The sequence below is a fragment of the Molossus molossus genome, unplaced genomic scaffold (assembly GCF_014108415.1).
Source record: "Molossus molossus isolate mMolMol1 unplaced genomic scaffold, mMolMol1.p scaffold_m16_p_20, whole genome shotgun sequence".
NCBI classification, from domain to species: domain Eukaryota; kingdom Metazoa; phylum Chordata; class Mammalia; order Chiroptera; family Molossidae; genus Molossus; species Molossus molossus.
Window position 1 is genome coordinate 27,905,676 of NW_023425356.1, and position 27,397 is coordinate 27,933,072.

General features: G+C 39.5%; 1 protein-coding gene across 5 annotated transcripts in view; it reads right to left on the reverse strand.

Annotated features, from left to right (window-relative positions):
- The window catches only part of SPTA1 (spectrin alpha, erythrocytic 1), a 102,508-nt gene that overhangs the window by 16,309 nt on the left and 58,802 nt on the right, over positions 1-27,397 (reverse strand). For all 5 annotated transcript variants that reach the window (XM_036272693.1, XM_036272692.1, XM_036272691.1 and 2 more), the window contains 21 exons: positions 25,115-25,266; positions 24,080-24,266; positions 22,194-22,295; positions 21,129-21,220; positions 20,121-20,265; positions 19,105-19,286; positions 15,016-15,115; positions 14,732-14,929; positions 13,130-13,273; positions 12,491-12,594; positions 11,846-12,008; positions 11,454-11,585; positions 10,571-10,708; positions 10,285-10,389; positions 5,893-6,101; positions 4,072-4,192; positions 3,366-3,487; positions 2,415-2,547; positions 1,891-1,989; positions 803-965; positions 141-217 (listed from right to left, as the gene is read on the reverse strand). In XM_036272693.1, coding sequence (XP_036128586.1) covers positions 141-217; positions 803-965; positions 1,891-1,989; positions 2,415-2,547; positions 3,366-3,487; positions 4,072-4,192; positions 5,893-6,101; positions 10,285-10,389; positions 10,571-10,708; positions 11,454-11,585; positions 11,846-12,008; positions 12,491-12,594; positions 13,130-13,273; positions 14,732-14,929; positions 15,016-15,115; positions 19,105-19,286; positions 20,121-20,265; positions 21,129-21,220; positions 22,194-22,295; positions 24,080-24,266; positions 25,115-25,266 — 2,868 coding nt within the window. The remainder of the gene's footprint in view (positions 1-140; positions 218-802; positions 966-1,890; positions 1,990-2,414; positions 2,548-3,365; positions 3,488-4,071; positions 4,193-5,892; positions 6,102-10,284; positions 10,390-10,570; positions 10,709-11,453; positions 11,586-11,845; positions 12,009-12,490; positions 12,595-13,129; positions 13,274-14,731; positions 14,930-15,015; positions 15,116-19,104; positions 19,287-20,120; positions 20,266-21,128; positions 21,221-22,193; positions 22,296-24,079; positions 24,267-25,114; positions 25,267-27,397) is intronic.

The window sequence follows — 27,397 nt, forward strand, 5'->3', positions numbered from 1 at the left end:
ATAAAATGAACGATATTATAGGTTCTACAGACAATAAGCCCACAATATTTAGGAATGAAATAATCCTGTGTGTTCAGCTCCCATGTGCTATGGGTCTTGGCCCTCACTGGCATCTATTAAAAAGGCTACCCTGCCCTCACCTGCTTTGCCAGGGGACTGAGGAAGGCAGTGAGGTCTGCATCATTGCCATTGGTCTTCAGGCTTGCTTCCTTCTCAGCTGAAGAGCAAAGATAATTAATGAGTTGAGAAAGGTAGTTGACATTGAATCATAATTGGTAAGTAGAAAAGAAATATGTCCTATGGTTCATAAGAGAGCCTCCTAACTCTCGAAATCAGTGATTCATTGGGTTATGAGCGCAGTGGGGATGAATGGATTGTTTCTATAGACTTATTCAGGATAAATTGACTGAAACCAAGCTAGGACCAAGAGAACATCTGAATGTTTCATAGAATAAAATAATTTCATGCTAGACATAAATTATAATGAAATCAAATCACTTCCTAGAAGTTTTGCCACAGCCCTATCTTTCTATCACATGTGAAATCACCAATTCTCAGAAGATGTTCTCTGATACTTAGCCATCCCTTCAGCATGATTCTCTGTGTGTGTGTGTGTGTGTGTGGGGGGGGGGTGTTTGAACACATGTGAGTGTAACTGTAGTTGTGTCCCAAAAGGACAGGAGTGAGTGATGAAGGGAACACTTCTCTTCACATGGTAAGTGAGAAAACCCCAGGAACCATTCTATTAAAGAAATGATCAGCATTTCTCAAACCCAAGAACCCTGGCCTTCACATATCATACCTATCCAGGCCTCTGCCACATCAGCTTTCCAGTTGAACTGCTGAAAGGCATAATCGTCTTCCAATTGCAACTTCCAAGAAGCTATTGCCTGGGCCAGAGAAGGGGTCTTCTCGCTCAAAGCCTTTATCTTGGCAGAAATCTTCTCCTTCTGCTGACTTCCTTCCTGCAACACCAAGGTTGAAAGGAGAAAGAGAGAGACCAAGGCCAAAATTGTGAATTCTTTGGTACTATTAAAAACCTGTCATCTCTCTTTCAAAATATTTAACTACTCTCCTCTAGGTCTAGTGACTTTATTCTATTATTCCTTTATGTCCCAGATGGTTATTTCCATCCCAGCATTTAGATAATCTTCTCATGCTTGTCCACATAACTGTGATCTTCTCAGTGGCTGTAAGCATCTAGAAAGGATGAAGTCATCCCTGTTTAGGGTTTTTGTATAGCACTTACATCAGTGAGGCTTTGTGAAAACAGCATTTAAACAAAAGAATGATACTCAAATTACAAATAGGTTTCCAAGTGGTCCTCATCTCTAGGGCCTTACAAAAAAAGTCTTTCACATACTTACAAATATTCTATGATTAAAGCAATTCATGTATAAAATCTTCACAAATGCCATAGTGTACATAGGATAAGAGTAAGTGTGTCAATAACCAATTGAAAGAAATCTGAAAGGTGTATTTATAAGAACTTGAATAAAGAACTTCCAGAAAACAAATTAAATAGATAACTATTTGCTGAGAACAATAACAAGAAGAAGAAAAAGGAAGGTTAAAAAAGATAGATTTAAATTGGGCCACCATGGAAAAATGTATTTCACAGAAATCATCAATTGTGGCAGTTATTTTTTTGAGCAGTAGCTGATTGTTAAATAGTTACCAGCACATCACCTCTAAATATAGCCACGGTGGCTAGTAGCTGCTATATTGGATAGTGCATCTCTAGATAATAAAAACCAATTTATATTTGTTAGATGTTTAAAGAAGAGATTATTAAATCTTTATGTATGATTTTAGCACTGCTAATGGGTCTATATTTGGGCCAATTCCTTCTGAAAATGAACATTTAACATGGAATTTCTGGTCTCTCACCTTATCCAGTATGTCTCTTCCCTGAGCACACACATCTTGCACTCGGGCCTCATGGACCGCAAAGTCAGTATCCAAAGCTTCATGCTTCTTTAGCAAACTCTGCATAAGTGAACCAGTGAGAATCAACACGTCTGGACAATCTATCCCACTCACATTCAGCTCCCAAATTTCCTCACTTGCCAAAAAGGGCAACCTTATCAGACAAAGAGTCAAAGGAATATGTGACATTGTTTCTAACTTACCACATGACCTTAGAGCTTTCTGGGTTTTTTGAATAAGAGTGTTGGTCAAGGTAATACATAAGGATTTCTCCATACTGAAGTGTATGAAATTCTATGAAACACTGTATTTACCAGAAAGATACTAAGTATCAAGAACATCCTATATTAAGAGATAAACTTATAGTCTTGTTTTTTTAATTCACATCAGGCAAAATATGCTGAGTTTAAGGTGAAAACATTGAGTATCTAAGAGGAGATTCCTATTAAAGAGGAGAAAAATGATTAATTCAGCCTATTGCTCACCTGAGTAGCAGCCAATGTGTCTCCAGAATCCCTGCGGGCAACCACTGCTTCCTTTTCATTGAGCCAAGCTTCCTCTTCCTCAGCATTCTCCATAAACTGCAAGTACTCCAGGGACTCTTCCAACTGAAGCCCACTATTACAGGGCGACAAGCCCCGATGAGGATAAGAGAAAGCTAGCAAGTGGAAGTGGAGCCAAGGGCACACTCTCATGAGGCAAGCATAGTTGAGCTGGGCCATACAAAACATTGCATATGTGTCTACTAGTCAGCTATAGTGACCTCCTCTGAAAAGGGAGGGAACCTTGACCCACAAATTCAGTTTTGTGGCATCATCATTCTCCAGGAATGTTTACTGAGGAAAGGAAATCTTGTCCAAACAAAAGTGCCAAGACACTGGAGTTGGAGAATAAGCACAGTGGATCAGAGATCCCTTCTACTCTGAACTCTGCCATTCTTCTTATACAACATAGGTACTACAAAGTGATTTTATTCCCCAGGAAGAAATGTCTTCCTGTTGCAAACACACAGGAAATTATAGGTAGAAATTATTTTCTTTGGCTATATGACTGTATAATTCTAAATGGCTATATGGCTATAAGGGGGAAAATATTTATTTCACTCTTAACTGTTGTGTGCAATGCTAAAACTGAGGCAATATACGAACAAACATGTGGCGAATAACCTGGTATGAAGGGAAACATATGTAGGGAAACAATAAAAGATAGTTGCAACTAAGTACAGGGGTAGAAGTATATTAGACCACAGAGGCAGAAATCACTTCTGCCTGGGGGAAATGGGGAACGTTTCATGGAAGACTGCATTAAAGGAGGGACCTAGAAGATGAGATGGGTAGCTGAGGAGAAATGCTGAGCAAACACTTAAGTATCCTCCCCAACACCAGTTCAATACCTGCCACACAGGAAGAGAACTGGGCCTCCAATCCCCGACTCACCGAGCCTTGGTCAACTCTTTGAGCGTCTCCCAGTGTTGAACAAACTGAGCCAGCCGCTCCTGGATCTCTTCCTGCTCCACAGCAGCCTTGGCTTCCAGCTCCTCCGCCATGTCCAGCACATTCTGAAGAACATACCCACTCCGTGTTGCATTGCCTCACCACCTCTCCCAATTTAGACACAGTTACCTTGGCTGAGCATCTAGCCAGATTATTTCTTAACTCCATGGTATTTGGAGTGGTCTTAAAAATCCTGGGAGAATAAGGAAGCTGTAGTAAGATCTACCATGTTAAATTTACCCAAGTGTACTAGGCATTTTGTACTAGGCCACGTACTCCATGATCTGCTTTGTGGATTGTTCCTATTCATAGGACGACCCTGCTGCCAAGTCAGAACCAGAGTTACTTTTGCTCCATATGGCTCAGCTCAAGCTTTTCTGAATGTCCCAACCTGCACCCTAATTGTCAACAGCTCTGCCCTGGCATATTAAAAGTGCTCCTTCCAGGTAAGAACATAGATTCTGTGCAGAATTCTTCTATTTGTAGGATACAAAATGTGGAGGAGAAAAGAACACGCTTGAAACCTATGACTAACTCTATGTGATCTTGACATACCACATAGAATCATCCCATCCTATTTATTCATTACCCAAGGGCCTACTTTTAGATGATCTCTGCCTTTTCAGATCTCATATCCTACTATTCCTACCTGGATGGCAGGTTCATGTGCCATCAGCTCTCCCTCGAGGCGTTTGTGCTTCTTCAGTAAGTTCTGAACCCCCTGCAGATCCCTCCCATAGTCTTTGGAGCTCACTCGTATCAACTTCTCTCTGCGAATAAGGAAGAAAACAGAGTTTAGACATCTGAGGTCATCATAGTATAACAGTTTTCTAAGAGTGTGTGCGTGGCTGGGCATGCGGTGGTGGTAACACTGGTGTCAGTAATCACAAAGAGACTACCAAAGGCTTTCAGCAAGATTTTTAACTTACGTAATACAGTTAAAATAACATACTAATCTCTATCATATGCATAACAGTAACAGCCTTCCCTTTAGTTCCTTTGCCTGTCTAATTATGTATCTTATCTCCTTTGCTCAAGAATGTAAACTAGTGCTTCTCTTTCAATAAAAGTGAAAAGTATATGTATATACATACCCACAAACATATATCAATATATATTACTTTTGTGGCATTTATTATTTTTGTCTACTAATAAAGTTTGTTAGAATGAGTTATAAAAAGCTGATATTACAGAAGTAATGGTAGTTGGATTAGTTCTGACTGTAAAATGTTTGAATATTATAATGAATCACAGTAAAAAACTACATAGACAAGATTATATTATCTTACTGCTTCTAAAAAGGTTTCTAAAATGTTCTCTTTGTTGTCCTGTGTACAGTGCTTTTTCTAACTCATTGATTACTATTAAAAATCATCAGATTTGTTGAAGAGAAACATAATGAGGGAGGTTAAATAGAAATTAATTTGCCCGGCTGGTGTGGCTCAGTGGATTGAGCATTGTCCCATGGACTGAGAGGTCCCTGTTTGATTCCCCATCAGGGATGCAGGCTCAATCCCTAGTAGGGGGCATGCGGGACACAGCTGAGAGGTTTCTATATCTCTTTTCTTTCCTCTCTCTAAAAAAACAATGAAAACATAGTTAACAAAAGAAAATAATTCGATTTGCTAATATATTCTCAATCGCAGTTTTCCAAGTAAATATTTGTTTTATGTTTAATAAAACAAATTAATTGTTTTATTTTTAATCTAATTACAATTATTGGGGTGGCATTGGTAAATAAAATTATATAAATTTCAAGTGTACAATTCTATGGTACATCATCTGTATGTTGCATTGTGTGCTCACCACCCAGAGTCTACCTTTTTCCCTCACCACATATTTGACTCCCTTTACCCTTCTATTCCCACCCCCTTCCCTCTGGTAACCAGCACACTGTAGCATTTGTCTTGTTTGAGTTCTTGTTTGTTATTCTTGTTTATTTGTTGCTTTCATTTTATATCCCACATATGAGTGAAATCATATGGTTCTTGCCAACCGCATTTTTTACAACAAAGGTAGAATTTATTAATAATAAAACCATGATAGGTAATGTGTGTCACATACCCTGTTCAGTGTCCAGTTCAGTATCATATTAGATACACAGGATACAAAAAGAATAATGGCAATGATCTCATCAACTGGGTAAGTTGTAAATGTCCAGCTGTCTCATTCCGAATGAGCATCACACATTCTATGAACACTATAGAGCTATGGTTTCTTAATTTTGTTCCCAGACTGTATGTGAACTGCTCCCCACTCCCTCTATTCTTACCTCCCTCTGCCTGTGTACAGTGAGGGAATTTGGGAAAAATAAAATCAATGTTAACTTTAAGCTAAAGCAAACATGATTAAGAAGTAATGCCAACTGCAAGAAACATTACTTATTTCCTTTCAGCATCAAATAGAAACATGTTTTGTGGATTATCCACTATCTTGAATTACCAATGTAATGTAAGTTGATGGTACGTACTCTATCCAGGATTCCTCATCATCTAGGTCCTGGAAGAATTGGAACAAGGCATAATTCTCTTTCAGTTTCTCATGGTGTGCAGCTGCTAGATCCTGGACATCTAGGAAGCGCTTGTTGACATTATCTATTTTCTCCACAATCTGTTCAGCATTGAAAACTTCGCCAGAGAGCAGTTCAGTAGCCAACTCATTCAAGTCCCTGAGTGCATCCTAGAAAGCCCAAGAGTGTTCAGTGAGTAGTATAGTATAGACGTTAAGTACACTCCCAACTTTACTGCTGGTTCCGGTTCAAAGACTGGGTTGAAGAGGTTGTTTCTGAAGATAGGAAATTTGATATTATGCTCATTTAACCTAGATAGGATAAGGGCGAGATCAGGGGGCAATATGGATAGCATGACTACATTGCTCAAATTGTACGTTGGCCTTATGTGTCCTGTTATTCTTTCTGATATTTTCCCCTTTATTTGCTTTGTCTTCCTAACTGGAAGGTAAGAACTTGGTGAATAAGCATTCCGTCCCCAAAACGAACTCTTTTCTATACAGTGCTGAGTTTGATGCAGATTGATTCATTGAAACAGTCAACAAGAACCACTCTTAGGTTGGCCACAGAACACACCCAGCCTTTTTTGTGTCTATTTTCAGCCAAACTCTGACCTCTAGTGATGCCACAGGGAATATCACCAGATCCTGAAATACTGTACTTAGAAAATTTTTGACTTTTTTTTTAATAAAAAAGGGATTGTCTTCTTAGTTTCCCTTTCTGATAAATCATTAGCAGTGTATAAAAATGCAACTGATTTCTGAATATTTGTTTTGCATCCTGTCATTTTACTGAATTTGTTTATCATTTCTAGTAGTTTTTTGGTGGAATTTTGAGGGTTCTCTGTATATAGTATCATGTCATCTACAAATAATGACAGTTTTACTTTTTTCTTTCCAATACGAATGCCTTTTATTTCTTCTTGTCTTATTGCTATGGCTTGGACTTTCAGTATTATGTTGAATAAGGGTGGTGAAAGTGAACTTGTTCCTGCTCTAAAGTGAAATGCTTTTAGTTTTTGCTCCCTGAGTATGATATTGGCTGTGGGTTTTTCATATGATATCTGATAAGGGGTTAATATCCAAAATTTATGAAAAAAGTATATAACTCAACACCAAAAAAAGCAAACAGTCCAATTTATTTATTTATTTAAAAAATTGTTTTTCTTTATTGATTTTTAGGAAGAGAGGAAGGGAGAGGGAGAGAGAGATAGAAACATTGATGAGAGAGAAAATCGACTGGCTGCCTCCTGCATGCCCCTAACCGGGGATCGGGCCCACAACCTAGGCACGTGACCAGACCAGAAATCAAACCGGCAACCTCTTGGTGCATGGGTTGATGCTCAACCACTGAGCTACACCATCTGGGCACAAACACTCCAATTTAAAAATGGGCAAAGGACCTGAATAAACACTTCTCCAAAGAGGACATACAAATAACCAATAGACATATAAAAAGATGCTCAACATCACAAATCATCAGAAAAATGCCAAATAAAACCACAATGAGATACCACCTCACACCTGTCAAAAAGGTTTTCATCAATAAATAACAAATAAGTGTCAGTGAGGATGAGGAGAAAAAGGAATCCTTGTGCACTGTCAGTGGGGGATGAAGACTGGTGCAGCCACTTTGAAAAGCAGTGTGGAGTTACTTCAAAAAATTAAAAATGAAACTGCCTTATGGACCCAGCAATTCCACTTCTGGGACTATATCCGAAGAAACTCGAAACTAATTGGAAAATATATATGCACCCCTATGTTCATTGCAGCATTATTTACAATAGCCAAGATTTGGAAGCAGCCCACATCCCCATTAGTAGATGAGTGGATAAAAAAGCTGTGGTACATTTACACTTGGCCATAAGAAACAAGGAAATCTCACCTATTGCAACAGGATGAATGGACCTGGAGAGTATTATGAAATAAACCAGTCAGAGAAAGACAAGTACCATATGATTTCACATATATGTGGAATCAAATGAACAATATATACTAACAAACACAAAAGAAACAGACCCATAGATACAGAGAACAAACTGACAGCTATCAGAGGAGAGAGGGGTTGTGGGGCTGGGTAAAAAAGGTAAAGAGATTAAACAAACAAACAAACAAACAAACCACCCTCATAGACACAGACAACAGTATGCTGATTACCAAATGGAAAGGGAGGCTAGGGGAGGAAGATGAGGGTAAAGGGGGAATAAATGGTGATGAAAGAAGACTTGACTTGGGGTGATAAACACACAATTCAGTATATAGATGATATATTATAGAATTGTACACCTGAAACCTAAATAATTTTATTAACCAATGTCATTCCAATAAATTCAATAAAAAAAAAAAAAAAAAAAAAGCTTTTGGCTTCCTGTCTTTTCTGGAGGTATTTATATTACCAAATAAAATTATAATAAAAAATTCTCCTGTATGAAATTAACATCTGCCTGCATGTTTATCACTTCTACTAGGACAAATCTCTGCTACTGGAATTCTCCATTGACTTTCCAGTGTACAGTTTAACTTCATTGCATATGTCACCATCTCATTTTATTGTTTTTTCTTTCATTCTATAAATAAACTTCCATTTTCTTTCAAGACCAGATCAAATATGTAGCTTGGAATGATAGTGAGTTTATATGCATGAATCAGTTAAAAAAATAAACAAGATAGCTTTTAGGATCCACTTCCTGGGGTCTTAGAATCTACAGTTTAATGGTCATCGGCTAAAAGTGACTGTTGCATAAGTTCTCTCTATATGTTTAGATAGTAACCTTTATCAGATATATCATTGGCGAATACATTCTCCCATACAGTGGGTTCCTTTTTCATTTTGTTGATGATTTCTTTTGCTGTGCAGAAGCTTTTTAGTTGATGTAGTCCCATTTGTTTATTTTCTCTTTGCTTTCCTTGCCCTATGAGATGTACCGACAAAAATATTGCTACGTGAGATGTCTGAAATTTTACTACCTATGTTTTCCTTTTTTTAGTATGTTTTTATTGATTTTTTAGAGTGAGAGGAAGGAAGAGAGAGATAGAAACATGGATGTGAGTGATACATCAATTAGCTGCCTCCTGCATGCCCCCTACTAGGGACTGAGCCCGCAATCTGGGCATGTGCCCTGACTGGGAATCAAATGGGACCTCTCAGTCCATGAGACGACACTCAACCCACTGAACCACACTGGCTGGGCCTGCCTATCTTTTCTTCTAGGATTTTTATGGTTTCCCTATTTACATTTAACTCTTTTATCCATTTTGAGTTTATTCTTGTATATGATGTAAGTTGGTGATCTAGAATCAATAATTCAACTAAAAATTGGGCAAATAATCTGACTAGACACTTCTCCAAAGAAGACAATACAGAGGGCCAACAGACATATGAAAAATGCTCAACATTACAATCATCAGAGAGATAGAAATTAAACTACAATGAGGTACCGCCTCACATCTGCCAGAATGGCTACCATCAATGAATCAACAACAATAAGGGCTGGCGAGGATGTAGAGAAAAGGGAACCCTAGTGCACTGCTCGTCGGAATACAGACTGGTGCAGCCATTGTCCAAAACAGTATGAAGTTTCCTCAAAAAATTAAAAATGGAACTGTTGTTTGACCCAGTGATCCCACTTTTAGGAATACATCCTAAGAATTCTGAAACAACAATCAGAAAGAATATATGCTCCCATATGTTCATAGCAGCATTATTTACAACAGCCAAGATCTGGAAACAGCCCAGTGCCCATCAGTAGATGAGTGGATAAAAATAATGTGGTACATTTACACAATGGAATGGCTGTCAAAAAGAAGGAACTCTTACCCTTTGCAACAGCATGGGTGGACCTGGAGATTATTATGGTAAGGAAAATTAGTCAAAGACAAATATCATATGATCTCACTTATATGTGGAATCTGTTGAACAAAATAAATGGACAAACAAAACAGTACTAGAGGCATGGATACATGGAATAGACTGACAGATCTCAGTGGGGAGGGCAGTGGTGGGGACTGGAAGAAATTAACCAAAGAACATGTATGCATATATGCATAACCCATGGACGCTGACAATAATGTGGCAAAGGTCTAGGGGTAGGGGGTAGGTGGAGAGGAACAAAAGGGGGAAATGGGGGACATCTGTAACAGTGTCAACAATAAAGGGAAAAAAAGATAACAAAAAAAAAAGTGACTGTAACAACCTCTCTGTAACCCATGGATTTGACCTGGTTATAATGACTGCTGCCTGAGAACATTAAGGTCAGTTTTGTAAGACAGTATTCTCAAATGATCTCCCCAAACAGGAAACATTTCCTTTCTTGGAGTAGAAATTCCAGAGGAATGGGATTCCAACACTACTTACCTTTCGGGCCAACATCTCTTTTTCCAATAGCTGATGCTTCTTGAGCAGGTTTCCTGCAGAAGCCAAGTCCCTGGCCTGATCTTTCATGGCCAGCAGTGTCTCTGCCTGGGGACAGAAGAATAAATAATAAAGCTGCCAGATTAAAACTACATTGAAGAAGAACCAGATTAGCAATGGTGTCGCCAAACTTTTCCCAAGAGTCAAGGAGATCATTCATGCATAAATCTGATAATCTGATGAGTATTTATCAAGCTCCCCCACTCACACCACTTCCAGGTGCAATTACCTCTGAGAGCCAGAACTCAAAATCCCGGATGCCTGTGTTGAACCTCTGTTGGCGACTAGCCTCGTTGAGCTTCTGCCCTCTGTCGGTCGTCATCTCGAGCAGGTAGTCCCAGTGTTTCTCCAGCTCTTCCACTTGACCCTAGCCCGAAGAAATTGAGAGGTCATTTTGATCCTTAGAATCCTGGGTCTTGTAACAACTGGAAAGGATAATATAGGAAGGCTGTGAAAAAAAATGTCCAGTGCTTTAGTATCACATGTTTTAAACCAGTATGTTTAACCTGGGAAAATAATAGGAGGTATTAGAAGAAAGTTTGAAGAGATGGTGCTGCTGGGCTGCTTGCCGTGGCCAGTGCCTAAATGCCAAAGACTCTTGGCAGTAAGGATAGAAAATATAAACCAAGTATGATGATGCTTAGGAATTTAGTCGAAGGCATTCTTGAAGTTTTAGGTACTAAGTGTGACAGGAGCAATAAGGTCTGAGCATCACTATTTTTCTCCTTCCTTGTGCAGCAATCAGAGAAGACTACTTATCAGAGAACATATGCTTTATTCCTACATATGGAAACAACAAAAGAATTAAAAAAACCCTGCCTTGGCCAGTTTGGCTCAGCTGTTAGAGCATTGGCCCTCAGACTAAAGGGTTGCAGGTTCTATTCCTGGTCAAGGGCTTGTACCTGGGTTGCAGGTTTGATTCCTGGCCCCACTTGGGTTTGTGTGGTAGGTAACCAATTGATGTTTCTTTCTCTCTCCCTTCCACTCTATCTAAAAAAAAAAAAAAAAAAAAAATCAGTGGAAAAATACCCTTGGGTGAGGATTAACAAATTAAAAAAAAAGATCTTTGTATGACTTTGTAGCCCCAAACCCACGCTGATCAGATCTCCTACCTTCACAGTCTCTTCTTTGCCATCACATGCCTTTTGCTCAATCAGAGAGTTCCCCAAGTTGATAACTCCTTCTACTTGTTCAGCTCGGCCAGAAACCTCATTTTCAAAGGTCTGGTGCTTCAGATATTTCCTCTGGAGGAAAAGACAAAAGTAAGTTACCTTCTCACTTAGGAAAGCAAGAAAAGGTAACTTCTGTTTAAAAAGAAGAGTTAATATTTTTATCATCACCAAAGTGATGATGGCTTCTGAAGAACCCACTCCACAGTAGACTCAGAAGTTTCTGAGGCAGCCGTAGTGATCATACCAGTAAGAACGTGTTCAGTAGAGAGATGACCATTTATCTAGCAATCTTGGTATGCTGAATTTTCCCAAGATTCATTTTTTGAGCTTGCCTGAATGTTGGTAGGGTCTTTGTAGCACTCATCACAGGCTGTGGGCAGCATCTCACTGATCCACTCTTCCAGGTCCTCGAGGTCACGGTAGAATTGTTTTAAGTCGGCACAGTTTCCCAATTTTGTCTGCTCGGCAATCAATAGTGCTTTGAGAGCCTTCCATCTGGAAGAGGAGAGTAGATCACTTTCTGCCCTCTATCCTTCCCTCAAGCTCTAATGGCATATCCATGACTCTTCCCATTTGCCAACCTGCCCCTTCCCCTCTCATAAATTATGTATTTATGAGTTACGTATAACAGAGTTATAAATTATTTCGTTATATATCATATTATTATATATTATATTATTATATATACAATATTTATATGGTACATCTAGCATAGTCTCACTATTTCTAGATATAAAGTACAGTGGTTAAGTCAGGTAATTTCCTTTTTTTTGGTACGTGCCCCTAGTGGGAACCGAACCTGGAATGCTCTGGTCTGCAGGCCGACGCCCCAACCATTGAGCCAAACCGGCCAGGGCAAGTCAAGTAATTTCTAATGTGACTTCTATGTCTTTCTCGCTGTGAGTCTAGATCACAAAGTTTCCCAAAGTGTCAAGATAGTTTTAGGCATCTAGAAATAAGAATTGCTCAGGCCCGACCTGTCTAGCACCCGCTGGAGCTGAGTAGCAATCTCTTCCTTGGCATAGTGGTCATCAGCTATGAGCTGCTCAGCAAAATTTTCTAGTTCAGTGATCTTCTTTTCCTAGCGGGGAGAGAGAGAGAGAGAGCATGCTGATGTGTGGAGACGAGGCCCTGGTACACCCCAGACTCTCTCCTAGAAAAGAACAAAAATATCCTCTGTGACTTCATGAAGAAAAACAAAACCAGAATGAAAGGGTAAATACCTTACAGGGAGGTGTATTTTAAATCAGCAAGAAGAGAAACATTAATAATGATACTTAGATGTGCTACCAAATCCCTTTCTTTGACACTTCCCATGGCCATTGTAGAGGGTAATTTCTGCATTGGGTGGGTTATTGAAATAGCACCAAAACCCCCCAAAAAATTCCAATTCTAAAATTTATGTTTTTAAAGGTTGGACTTAAAGTAAGAAAGTCCAATACCATGTGTGACTTGAGTTGGATGAAGCTGAAATATCAAGGTACCCTGACTACCTCAGAGTTTCCTGGAAGAAGAAAATGGGAATACTTTTAAATAATAAAACCACATACATATGTAGAATTTCTGTTATTATTACTAATAGTTATTTTTTGAACTTTTATATTAGTTGTTATTACCTGCGCAGTGATTGCTTTTTCCAAATCATCACGTTTCTTCATCAAGGCCTCCAGGCTGTCTAAGGAACCCTCATCATCTGACCTCAGGGAATTCTCACGTGCCACCATCCAGCTCTCAGCCTGATCACATTGGCCTTGGAATAACTATGGGAAGTCAAGTTAGAGGTATATGGGACATTAGTCCTCTCTCATCCACAGTTTTATTTTCTGCAGTTTCAGTTGCCCAAGGTCAACCATGTCCAGAGAATATCACATGGAACTTTCAGAAATAAACAATCCATAGGTTTTAAATAATGCACCTTTCTAAGTAGAGTGATAAAATCTCCAGCCACCTTGCTCTGTTACACCTGGGGAGTGAATCATCCCTTTGTCTGGTGTATCCACCATATTATACACTCTCCAATTTTTAGTCACTTTGCTGTCTAGTTATTAGACTGACTGTTGTTGTATCGATGTGATTGTGTTCAAGTAGCCCTAATTTTACTTAATAATGTCCCCAAAGCCACTCATATAACTTTTATTACAGTATATTGTTATAAGTGTTGTATTTTATTATTACTTATTGTTAATCTGTTACTGAGCCTAATTTATACATTAAACTTCACCATAGGTATGTATGTACAGGAAAAAAACATTGCATAGGTAGGGTTCAGTACTATCTGTGGTTTCAGGTATCCACTGGGGGTCTTGGAACATATCTCACACAAATGGTGTACTGAATTTTTTATAGTTCCCTGTAAACATATTTTATGTTTTTATATGAGCTAGACTCCATTCTTGAGGTCCCAGTTTCCATATCCTCCCCCTGGTGAATACTGGCTGGTTATTTAAGACAGGTAAACATTCTCAGCCCAGCTGGTGTGGCTCAGTGGTTGAGCATTGACCCATGCACCAAGAGGCTGCTGGTTCAATTCCCCATCAGGGCACATGCCCAGGTTGTGGGCCCAATCCCCTGTGAGGGGCATGCAGGAGGTGGCCAATCAATGTTCTCTCTCATTGATGTTTCTCTCTCTCTCTCCCTCTCTCTCTTCTTCTCTTTCTAAAAACAATAACGAAAATTAATTTAAAAAATACCATTAAACATTCTCTTTTTAGGGTAGCCTGTAACACTCCCACTCTTCCCTCAAAAGTGTTAATCACTTTCTCTTCTTTAGTCTCAAAACATTCATACATTTTGTTTCATTAATAATCATTTTACTGTACTAGAATGATCTGTCTACATGTCTAATTTCACCACATAAGAAAAGGGACACTATCTTACTCATCTTTGTGTTGCCAGAGCTCTGCACATAAAAGTAGGTTCTCAACAAAAATCAATCAACACAACTTCAATTAATAAGTACATTATAATCACCCCACTTCATGCCAAGAAATGACACCCCCCTCCCCATTTTGTTTGACTTTTTAACAGGGATTAGGGCAAAGAATACAACAATGATCAGTCTACAAAGCAGAAAACACAACGTCAGATAATCAAGAGATGCCCTTGTGCTTACGGCATGGGAAGACCAGTGAAATGAACACACATACTTAACCATGTAACATTGCAAAGAGGGAATTGTCAGAGGCTAATACTGCTCAATGACTGTAGATATGCTATACCTGAAACTTTAGGCACTGATTTAGCATCTTCATGCGTTGCTCCCAAGCTTTCTCCAAATCATCTCTCCCTCGTCTGACAGCTTGAAGCTTTTCTTCAATTGCAGGGCTGTCTCGGTGTCCACTGTCTATAAGTTCTACACCAAAGTCTTCTAAGGCCTGGAAGGTGGGAGCCTCAGCCTCCATGTCAGCATGATGTTCCTGTGGGGAAAAAGGGAAAGAAACTAAAGGCCAATGACATCTCACCAAAGTCATGTGACCAGAAACTATGGCTTTTGTAGCCATACCTGGTGTCGTTCCATCAATATCTCAGTACCAGTTAAGTCCTCAGCCATCTCCTCTGATGATACCATGCCATCAATGCCACTGATCCAATTCTGTAGGTCCCTAGAGGAAAAGACATATTGGGATTGACAAGAAAACCTTGCAATTTTCTATAGGGCTGTCTGTCTTTTTTTTCTCTCTCTCTAGAAAATGTTTACAGATTAATACCTTCTATCTGGCTTTACATGAGTCACAGATCTTAGGTGTGTTGTTTTCACTACATGACTTAATAATAGCAATCCCTTGCATTTGAAAAATCTCTTCACATATATTACCTTCTTCAATTTTGCAATGATCTTGTATAGACTTCTGGGAATTCTTTTGGTTTCATTTTGAAGATGAGGAAGTCAGCTTAGAGAATAATAAGTGATTTTCCCATGTTATATCACTAAGAGGAGACATTTAGACTGCAATCCAGACATTGGAGTCCTGGAACAGTACATGTTCATTATTCCTAAGGATTCATGTTCCTTTTAAAAATCTATCTTATTATGGAATCTCAAGGAAGGCACATCTAGAAAAAAACAGTCTCTTCTTTTCATTTATTCAAACAATTACATTTTGTTGGGTGCTTACTAAGTACCCACTATTGTGAAAGAGAAATATTTGTGCATTCTAGGAGCTCACCATTAAAAAAATAAACAACTTTAAAAGTGTCATAAAGAGGTAAAATAAGATATTAGACTTGCTCTAAAGCTGGGAATGCTACTTCCACAACACTGAAGGAGAAGATTTCAACTTCCGGTCAAGATGGCGGCATAGGTAAACGCGGTATCGCGTCCTCCCACAACCACATCAAAGTTACAACTAAACTACAGAACAACCATCATTCAAAACCGCCTGAAATCAAGCTGAATGGAAGTTCTACAACTATGGAATTAAAGCAGCAGCCACATCCAGACTGGTAGGAGGGGCGGCGGCGTGAGGGGCTGCGGAGGCGGCGGCGCGGGCTGGTCTCACACCCAAGTGTGGCGGATAAAATCAGGAGGCTCCCGCGGCTGGGAAGGTCCTTCCTGAGGACTGAGGGGTCCCCGTCCCACACCAGGTGCCCCACTCAGGGTTCCAGTGCCAGGAAGAGAAGTCCCCATAACTTCTGGCTGAAAAAACCAGCAGGAACTGAGGCTCAGGGAAGTTGACCTGGCTGGAGCCCAGGCAGCTCCCTAAAGGGCCTGCGCACGGACTTATCGGACTCTCTCCCTCTAAGCTCGGAGGGGAGGCAGCTCAAGGGGCACCAGAGACATACAGGGAAGAACTGAGCTGTTTGGCACTGGAGCGAGGGCTGGAAAGGGGGCTTTCTCGGGGACAAACGTGCTATAAGAGGTCTTTGTTCCTTTGGTGAGCCCTTCCCGGGGGCGGCAGATAGCCCTCATATCTGGGACTCCAGCAACCTGGCTCACACTGGTAGCCCCGCCCTGCTGACTCCCTGAGGCCCCGCCCCACCCAACTTTTAAGCCCACCCAAGCTGTTGCCACTTGCTTAACCATAGGATTGGCAGGTCTTGGATCCTGCTTCAGGTTTTTCCTAAATTCTTTCAAACAAGCAGCATCTGGTCTCAGCGAGCACCATACCTCTCATTAAGTAATACACTGAAACAAACACAGGGAGGCAGCCAAAATGAGGAGACAAAGAAACAGGTCCCAAATGAAAGAACAGAACAAAACCCCAATAAAAGAACTAAGCGAAATGGAGATAAGCAACCTAACAGATACTGAGTTCAAAATACTGCTTATAAGGATGCTCAATGAACTTAGTGAGAACCTCAGTGAACTTAGGGAGGGCCTCAAGAGCATAAAAAAGGACCAGTTAGAAATCATGGATACACAGTTAGAATTGAAGGAGGCATTAACTGAAATAAAGAATAATTTACACAGCTTCAATAATAGAGTATGTAAATCCAAGGAGCAAACCATCGATTTGGAATATAAGGAAGCAAAAAATCCCCAACCAGAACAGCAAAAAGAAAAAAGAATCCAAAAAAATGAGGATAGTGTAAAGAGCCTCTGGGACAACTTCAAGCGTGCCAACATTCACATCTTGGGGGTGCCAGAAGGAGAAGAGAGAGAACAAGAATTCAAAAACCTGTTTGAAACGATAATGGCAGAAAACTTTCCTAACTTGGTGAAGGAAACAGACATACAAGTCCAGGAAGCACAGAGAGTCCCAAACAAGATGAACCCCAAGAGGCCCACACTGAGACACATCATCATCAAAATGCAAAAGGTTCAAGACAAAGAGAGAATCTTAAAAGCAGCAAGAGAAAGGCAGCTAGTTACCTACAAGGGAGTTCCCATTAGGCTGTCAGCTGATTTCTCAAAAGAAACTTTGCAGGCCAGAAGGGAGTGGCAAGAAATATTCACAGTGATGAAAACCAAGATTACTCTATCCTGCAAAATTACTCTATCCTACAACCAAAATTACTCTATCCTGCAAAACTGTCATTTAGAATCGATGGACATATAAAAACTTTCCCAGACAAGAAAAAGTTAAAGGAGTTCATCACTACCAAACCGTTATTATATGAAATGATGAAGGGTCTTCTTGAAGAAAAAGATAAAATGTATGAACAAACAAAATGGCAATGAATACATATCTATCAACAATGGAATCTACAAACAAAATGAACAGGTAGAACAGAAACATTCTCATAGATACAGAGAACATTTTGTTGGTTGCCAGTTGGGAGGGGGTTTGGGGGAATGGGTGAAAAAGGTGAAGGGATTAAGAAGCACAAATTCATTGCTAGACTGACAAACCTCAAAGGGAAATGGGTTGGGGGGAGTGGGAAGAAATAAACCAAAGAACTTATATGCATAACCAATGGACACAGACAATAGTGTGGGAAAAGGTGGGAGGGGGGGTGGGAGTGGGGAGGAGGGGGTCAATGGGGGAAAAATGTGGAACATCTGTAATACATTTTACATCCAACAATAAAGATTTGGAAAAAAAAAAGAATAAGATTTCATAAAGAGAAAGGGATAACATTTGACTTCGAATCTGATGTCCAGTTAGAATCTATTTATCTATTATCTATCTATCCATCTATCCATCTATCTATCATCATCTATCTATCATCTATCTATCATCTATCTATCTATCTATCTATCTATCTATCTATCTATCTATCTATCTATCTATCATCTATCTATCCCTCTAGGTAGCTATTATCTATCTATCTATCTATCTATCTATCTATCTATCTATCTATCTATCTATCATCTATCATCTATCATCTATCATGTATCTATCAATCATCTATCATCTATTTTTACTGAATAACACACTATAGCTTTCCAGAGGTGCTGAATTGGGGTGGGTATTGTCAAGAGTAAGTTTACTCATTTGCCCAAAGTTCCCTCCTTTTTTCTTCAAAGGTATTGCATTGTGAGCTACTGCTTCCTGGACCCTCATCTAAGTGCTCCTCAAGTAGACTGCTATGATGAAAAAGGATGTGGGACTTGTTCCTCAGACAAAGTGTATATTTACTAAATTGTAGTCTACACTCTTCAGCAAGGCAACAATAATTCTCTAGAATTTGATCCCAATGTTTCTAAGCTTATTTCTTGCTTCTTTTCCTGACCCCTCTAAGATACAAAACCCATGCTGTAGCTTTCCTTGCTCATTTCACGAACATAGTGCACCTTTCTTATCCTTGTGCCTTTATTTGTATATAATTTCATCTATCTGTTAAGATGAGTGTTTTGGGCTGTATTATATTCTTTCACATTTATCTATATTCTTCTGTGCCTTCCCAGTACAATGAAAATATCCATATCCTACAACTCCTGACATAGCACACAAATATATGTATAGTATACACTATATTAAAGTTTATCTAATTTGCTTAGATGGCCTCATATTCCTTCAAACTTCAACACTTTATAGCTTAAGGTATTTAACTTGAGATTTTTGTGCCTTCTCAGATGTACTTTCTGGACACTGAGATACCCTCCAACCCCAGCAGTGAAGAGCACCTGTGCCCAGAGTGCTCCTAGAAGCTCTCCTCAGGGTCCAGACATGAAATTTCTCACTCCACCTGGCCTTTTGATCTTTACCTGGCATTGCTGAGAAACAGGTAGAATTTCTCGGTCTCATTTAGGTTCTCCTTACGGTCCTTTGTGCGCCTAAGTAGGTCATCCCAGGCCTCATTCATCTCCATTTGCTGCTTCTGCAGGTCGTCAGTGGCATCTGGGTGGGACTCACTGAGCCGCTCTGCTGTCTCTCCCAACATGGACACCTGAGTAGGTACAATAACTCTGATAATCATCCTAGAGTCACACCTAGATCCTAGCAAAAGAAAAATCCAGAGTCCGCAAATCCAGAGGAGTGAGCCCAGCATGCTCACTCCTCAAAGAGACATCAGTAAGGTACAGAATATCTTGCTATTTTCTTAACTAAAATGGCAACTCGATTGGTACACATGATACCTCTCTGAAGTAGTCAACATCGACATGACCATGCTTCTTTTTAAGATAAGAAGGTTGTCAGGGAGGGCGCTTAAGTAAATGTTGATCAGTGGTAGCATCATTAGGGAACCCAAGAATCCTGATTTTTATTGTGAAGATCTTCCCAATTTAGATATTTCTGTGCTTCCTTTTGCTCTGCATGATAATTGCATGCTGTATGATGACTTTGATTTATCCCAGAGTATATCTGGCAAGCCCCAGGGTTCACTTTTCAGTTAGAATAGGATAAAGGTCATTCAATTACTTGTGAAGGAAATGCTGCACCATGCTCAGGCATAAGCCTGGTCATCTGAGCTATGACCATTTCCTACTTATCTTAGGCTGCTGGCTTCCAACTAGCTTCTGTAAGTTCTGCTCACTTGGAACCCATTAATAAGCACTTGGACAGGAGGTTCATTTACAATATATTTTCCCTCCATGCTAATTGTCCTGGGGCATGTCCTTTCAGTGGTCTTGCTTCAGGGGCAGGACACAAGAACAAGCATGGAGTAATAGAAAGATAAGTGTAAGAATATGGACTGGGAAATAAAACCACAGATGAGGGTATTTATAAGTATAAACATAAAGAGAAAAGTATTAGAAAAACTTGGAAGCTCATGTCTCACCTTTTCTCCCAGGGGTCTGAGGTCTCTCTCAAAACCCTCATGCTTTCGCTGAAGTGCCTGAACACTGAACAGGTCTGAGCCAGGATCAGCTGCACTGAGGGCCTGGCACTTCTTCTCAATCTGCTCCTTTATGTCATCTGCTTCTCTTTTCATGAAAGTAAAGAGTTTAGAAGGAATAATGTGTACCAGAGGAAGACTAGCTGGACTCACCAGGAAGTCATCACTCCCACCACATCATCATCATCACCGCCATCGTTCTTTTTAATGTGCCAGAACTTCAAGTCATTTCATCTTCACAACAACTACTTGAAGCAGAGTTACTAGTACTACTATTTTATTTACAAGACAACTGAATTTTAAAGATGCTAAGTATATTTTTTCAAAGTTACACCACTGCTAAATGACAGCGTGATCCACGTGGCCAGACTGCAGAGCTACATGCTTAACGATGACATTTTATAGCATTCCACCTTAAGCCATCCTAAACAAGTACAACCATCGGCATTTCATTGTTCCCTTTTACTGGATATTCAAAAACACATTTATACACAGTGAAGGTGCTTGGTTTTCCACTGGTTTGTTTGCTTACTTAGTTTCGTAGGTGTGTTTCTTAGTGTAGACACAGAACTGGAAATCATAAATAAATTGTTGAAGTAACAGTTAAAGTCACTGTGATACCCGTTGTTTTCTATCATCTACACCTAGTTAAAAAATGTAGTCACTTAAACCTCGTTTCTACTTTAAGTTTTATTCACTGTCGTGACAACATACATGGACTGCTATTATGTGCCAAGGCCCAAGCCTAGGTAACTAGAAAATTGAAATTGGTTGTCTGGAAGTATCCTATGTGCCAAGTGAGGAATATATTACTGAAACACCTGATCTTTTATTATTTCTACGTTAAGAAGAAGAGTTATACTAATGCCTATGGTTCTATGATAATAATTAGGCTTGGGGGTTTTGAGTGGCTATTAGAACAGCAGTGCTTTTTAGGGCTGAAATTCTCACCTGTGAAACATTTGGACAGCATGAGCACTCTTCAGCAGTTGGTTCTGTTCCTCTGCAAGCTTCTGCAAAGAGCCCCAGCGGGTATTCAATTCCTAAAAGAGATAGACATATCAGACTTTCACTAGGGAGCTGACTCAGATAGCTCAGTGGAGTCTGAAGACTAAATAGGGTTTAAATCATGGTTGTTTTCATGTTATCTCCTTCAGAAATTGGATAGGTTCATGTCTTTGTTGGATTCTTGAGTTGGGGCCTCATTTATGCCAGTGCAGTGAAGAAAGGGATTCTTTTCCTTCCAAAAGTGATGTTTCAGGGTGAAATCATCAACCCTGGAGTGGCAATCGATGTTTGCTGCCACAGAGACTATATTACATCCTCTGAAAAATGAGTAGAAAGCATTGCCTTAGTAATTAGAAGCTGTTACATTTTTCTAGGAGAAATATAGTACCTTTCTTCATTCTGCATTAATGAAACAAAGTAGACTCTTAGGGTTCTACTTTCTGTCCAGGGTAAGTAAATTGTTCCTCTGAACATTTCTTTTCCCTTTTATTTTACATCAAACACCACAAAGAGCAGAAGAGTACTCATCCTCACTAGTTTATTACAACCCAGAGAGCTGGACTAGATATTCCACTCATGTTCATTAGATATTTTATGAACCCATTCCCCATCTCTACTGACCAATATTCTTTTCCTTCTTTCATCAGATTTTATTAGGATCTATCTCTTCCAATAAGTTTTCTTGATTTATTCTTTCCACTATCATCACTACTTTATCTGCATTTTTTTTTTTTTTTTTTGTATTTGTGTATTGAGCACTGAATTTCTGTGTCTGTAGTGATAGGGGAAAGGTGAGTATATGTTGCAATTTATGGACTTCAGACCAGTTCAAATGGCTGAACTGTTTGGATTATTGTCTTTGACCTCTCCTATGGCCGGCTTTATACTGTCATTACCTTCTGCATGTCCTAGTTGATCTGTGGATATGAAGTTAAGTATATTTAAGTTAAATGATGATTCCCCAAGCTCAACCTGGTAGTGAGAAGAAATGGTAGCAGCCTTAGTTACCTGCTGAATTTGAGCTCCTTCTGGTGTTAGAAGCCCTTCAAATAGCAGATCATCAGCAACCTTGTTGATGTCCCTCAGTCGAGGCTCATTGGTCTTCAAATCCTAGGTGGGAAAATGTATGCAAAGCAGTGTAATTACCCTTCTTACGAATCTTTCATACTTGTCTGCTCATCTCTGCTCTGACTTGGCTAAATATTAAAACATACTGTTAACCTTACTTTCAATACAATATGAGCTGCCCTCTTCCAAACTGTACTTACTAGAGTACCTTTAATTCCCCTGACATCTCATGACTATCAAAAACTTGGTAGGGGAGTTGCTATTTATCTGAAGTATGGAGCACAGTTATTTTTCTAATTTTTTTTTTTCATTTTTCTATATAATTTTTTAATTGACCGTGCTTATCTTTTGATAGTTTTTCTTTTCTTCCTCAATTTTTAAGGTACTTATATGTTGGCATTTGGCCCTTTACCTAATATATATCTTGTAAATATTTTCTCCCAGTTTGTTGATTGTATTATGATTTTGTTTATGGTAATATTTGCCATGCTAAAGTTTATCAATGTTTCCTTTTAATGCATTCAGTGCATCCGAATTTTGAGACATAGTTAGAAAGCCTTTCTCTACAAGATATTAAAAATGTAATATAAAAATTCTGTAATTAGAACAGTGTGGTGTTAACCAATGAATAGGCAGGCTACCATAGTTTATCCAGTCTATACTAGAAAAAACAAATAATTTACAGAAATAATTTCAAATACATATGGAACTTTGCTATATGATAAATGTATAAACTCATATCACTAGGGTAAAAATGGGCTTTCAGTACATGATGCTGTAAAAATTGGTTAATCATTTGGGAAAAAGATAAGATGGAGCTATACCTCACATTATATTCAATAATAAATTCCAAATGATCAGAATCTAAATGTAAACTGAATCCATATAAGTATTAGTAGGAAATTAGATGTATTTCTTTCTTCTACCTTTCTTAAAAATTTCTCCCTAGATTAACTAACACTATCAAGGGGATCTATATCTGGCCACATAATATTCTTTTCTGCCAACACAAACTGCTCCACATTCTATAGAATTTTATTAACTGAGTTGCAATCTGCTTAAATTAAGGTGCATCATAAGAAACAACTCTAGGGAGCTCACACAATGTCTACAGTGATGATATTGTTCACTACATTACACAATAGCCTTTCAAGGAATTTTCCTATAGAAGTCTCATTCTTGGTGTTATTTAATAATTTGATTCTTGTTTCCCTGTCTTTTCCCTTTCTCCTTACATATTCCTAAAAAAATAAAATATAATCTCTATAGCTATCTCTCTATCAACTATCACCATGAATGCCACTGGAATGCATCATAAAAAAGAAAGGAAGAAAGGGGTTTCAATAGTTAAAACAATAAAATGAGCCTGAAAGAATAAAGGAGAATAAAAGGGTTTTAAGTAGGAGGAAGTTAGAAATTATCTAGCTTTAAAGTCAGGTTGCTCCTCCCATCATCCCACCCACTACAGTACTGCCCCATAATTAGACTGTACACAGAGTCTCACAACACCTCAGCTCAGTCTAGGCATCAGGAACACAGAACAGTATAGAGCGAGTTTTGAAGAATTCAGAGAGATCACCACTCTCTGTAGGACTTGGGAATAGCAGGAACTGCAGGCTGGAGAGTTGGGGTGACTACTTTTCTCTGCCTTTTCTTTGCACCTACAATACCCAGAGAAAGATTTAAAATACAGAACTCTCAGTAGCTTTGGGGAAGACAGTGATCAAATGTGACATTAAAGAATGACTTAGGAGGAGATATGGATTGAAAAGAAACAATAATAAACCTCAAAAAACTGTCTGGAAGAAATGGTTCTTCTTCCTCACCGTTTGGAACTCATCAAACTTTTTCTGAAGCTCCCAAACATCATCTAGTTCGATGCCAGTGTTTTCTGTCTTTTTCTCTTGGATCCAGTCCAGCATGTCATTTGCCTCATAGGCCAGAAAAAACTCATTGTAACGTTGCAATAAACGACGTCTGCGTTCTTCTGCCCGAGCAAGGAGAGATTGATACCTGGGTGCACAAATGAATATAATGAAAAAGGTGAAATATAAATTGGAGAAACACAGAAGAGTATAGGCAGGGTGAAAGAGGGAGAGAATGAAAGGGACAGATAAGAGAGAGAAAATCAAAAGAAAAACAGTAGAAAGGAAACACAGATAGAAGGAAAATAGCATTGAGAACAGAGAAACAAACACACGGTGTTCCATTTAAAAATAATGAAAATGTCAGTGTTCCAATAGTGTGACTGGCAACATCTTATAGAAGTGAATTATTTTATTTTATTTTTTTTTGTTAATCCTCACCAGAAGATATTTTTTCATTGATTATTTTAAATAGAGTGGAAGGAAGGGAGGAAGGGAGGGAGGGAGGGAGAGAGAGAGATTAGTGTGAGAGAAACGAATCGATTGCCTCCTGTGTGATCCCAACCAGGGCTAGGGATCAAACCTGCAACCCAAGTACATGTCCTTGACCAGGAATTAAACCCAAGACCCTTCAGTGTTTGGACTGATGCTCTAACCACTGAGGAAAACCAGCCAGGGCTAGAAGTAAAATTTTGACATTCCTGTTGACAACTGGGTATTAAACCACCTGGCAGAGTAAATAAAATTCATATGGAAGTCAGAAGACCTTTTTTATAGCCTTGAAAGAATGCTAGGCAGGGAGTTAGAAGACATCACTCTATTAAGTGTCTAACGTCAGTCAATTGACTTAATGGTACTGGGGTTCTCTGTCTTCATTTTAAAAATGAAGTATTTGAAAGACACTAAGTTTAATTTTAGCTCTTATGCAGTCATAAGAAGAGCCTTTGACCAATAGGAAATGTTTGGCCAAATACCCGTCCAACCGCCAGAACTTACTGTTTCTCAATCTGTTCCTGGCGCTGCATGATGTTGTCTGGTTCTTTTTGCCACCATTGTGGGAGCACAGGACGCTCATCATGGGCCAGTTTCCTGACATAGACAGCTGGCACAAAACCCTGGTGATCCTCAGCTCCCACCTTCCACCAGTCCTGAAGAGAGAGCAGATCCCCACTCCTTCTTTAGTTCTTGGAAAAGACACAAGTAGGAGAGGGTTCAACTAAGTCCCTAAGCATAGACACAAGCTGATAGCCAAGAGAAGCAAACCATCTTATGGGAGGAGCATTATAATTTTCACTTCTGAAAAAGAATGTAAATAATAAGTTGCAAGAATTGAAGAAATAAGCTTCTGAAATCAAGAAATATGACATTTGATGTTAGAACTTTGACTTTGGTAAGTTTTTTAAAAACCAAAGATAGTTATTTTAATGATGGTGCATTTTGTCCACTAGGTATTAAAAGCATAAACAAACAAAAAGACAAATCCAAACAAAAAGCAAACAAACATGGAGCCAGAATCAAACTGAGCTTCTTAGTGGTGGAACATCTGTGTATGAACATAGTGCACAAGAACTTCTCTTACCCTGTCCTTGTCACAGACCTCCTACAAATTGTGTTGCCCTGAAATTCACTTATGTGAATGCTTTCTGCTTAAATATCATCATGAACCCAATGAGCATTTTGAGTGTTGTGCTATACTAAGCACTCTGAAGTTAATCTCCTCAGACAATAATGTGGTGAAATGAAGACTAAGCAAAGAAAAGGGGGAATTGGCACACAGCGTATTTGATAATGAAGCATGTTACTTCTCTAAAAAATTCACTTGCCCTCAGAGTAATAATATCTCAAATTCTCTTCTTCTCTTCCCAATCATATTTGGATATTAATCAAGAACTAGAATATTAAGCAAATTACTTGTGCTCTTATGTAAAATGTATTTATAATCGTAGCCAATATTTTATCATTGTTTTTATAGGAATAAGGTCTAAGGAAAACCAAGCTAGGATCCTGGGGCCAAGAACACAGAGTAGATGGAAGGTACATTCACCATTTCCCATGACCACATCAAAATTGCAACTAAATTACAAAAAAAAAAATCAACCTGGATAACCATCTGAAGCCTAACTGACTAGACGTCTTATAACTAAGGATGTGCAGAAAAAACCACATTGAGGTAGAAGAAGCAGAGCTGTGAAACAAGCTGGCCCTCATACCCAGGTGTGATGGTTAAAAATCCAGAGGGACATCTCAGCTGCAAAGGTTCCCTCTGAGAAGGGGGGCGGGGTGTCCACCTTATGCTGGGCTCCCCAGCCCAAGGTACCAGTACTGAAAACTGGAGCCCACATTGTATCTGGCTGTAAAAATCAGCAGGGGTTCCATCCACCTAAGGAAGACAGAAGGCTGCTGGAAACCCAGGCACTCACTTAAAAGGCCAACACACAAAAATCATTCTTGCAGGTACTCACCCTGGGCTCTAAGGGAGGGACAGCAGCCTAAAGTCACACAGGAAGAGACTGAGTTGTGTGGTTTTAGAGAGGGTTTGAGGGACAATGTTAATGTCCTTATATTGAGTCACTCTCCCACACCACCAAGGAACACTGTTTTCCTGGATCAAGTACTACTTTCATATGGTTTTGACCTAGGGGGCTGCATTAGCTTCACCCAAATGACTCCCTGAGGCCTTGACCACCCGACTCATGCATGGCTGTGGGCTCTGCGAGCAGAGGCCAGCCTGAACTCATGTCAAAGTTTTTCCTGACACTCTTGGGGGAATTCTGGGCAGACCCAGGAGGTGCCTGCGATACACACAGAGAGACTGAATTATGTGGCTTTGGGGTGAAGGCCATCTTCCCACATGTCCAATGAGAGCCAATGTTCCTGTACTGAGCCCTCCCTCCACACAGACAAATCTTACTCTTCTTTAGCTTGACAAACTCTAGTAGTTCCACCCTGATGATTCCCTGAGACTCTATCCCACCACAACGGTCTGCAGGCCCCAGGAAGGCAATGACTGACCTTGAGACTTTTGATGAATTTGCATCTCTATTAACCTGATGAACACCACTTTCCCCTACCTGGTGACTCCCTGGGAAACTGCATTACACAATTTGAGTACTGCCTAATGCTCTTTCCGTGGCTGAGCCTAATGAGCAGCTGACAGGCAGTGGTGGGTTTCAGGCTGCCTTGTGCCTTTGCTAACTTTCCCCAATTCTGGTGAAGGTGGCACCAAGCCTCAGTATGCAGCTTAGCCTTTCCCATGTGCACCCAGGCCCAGCATAGGCA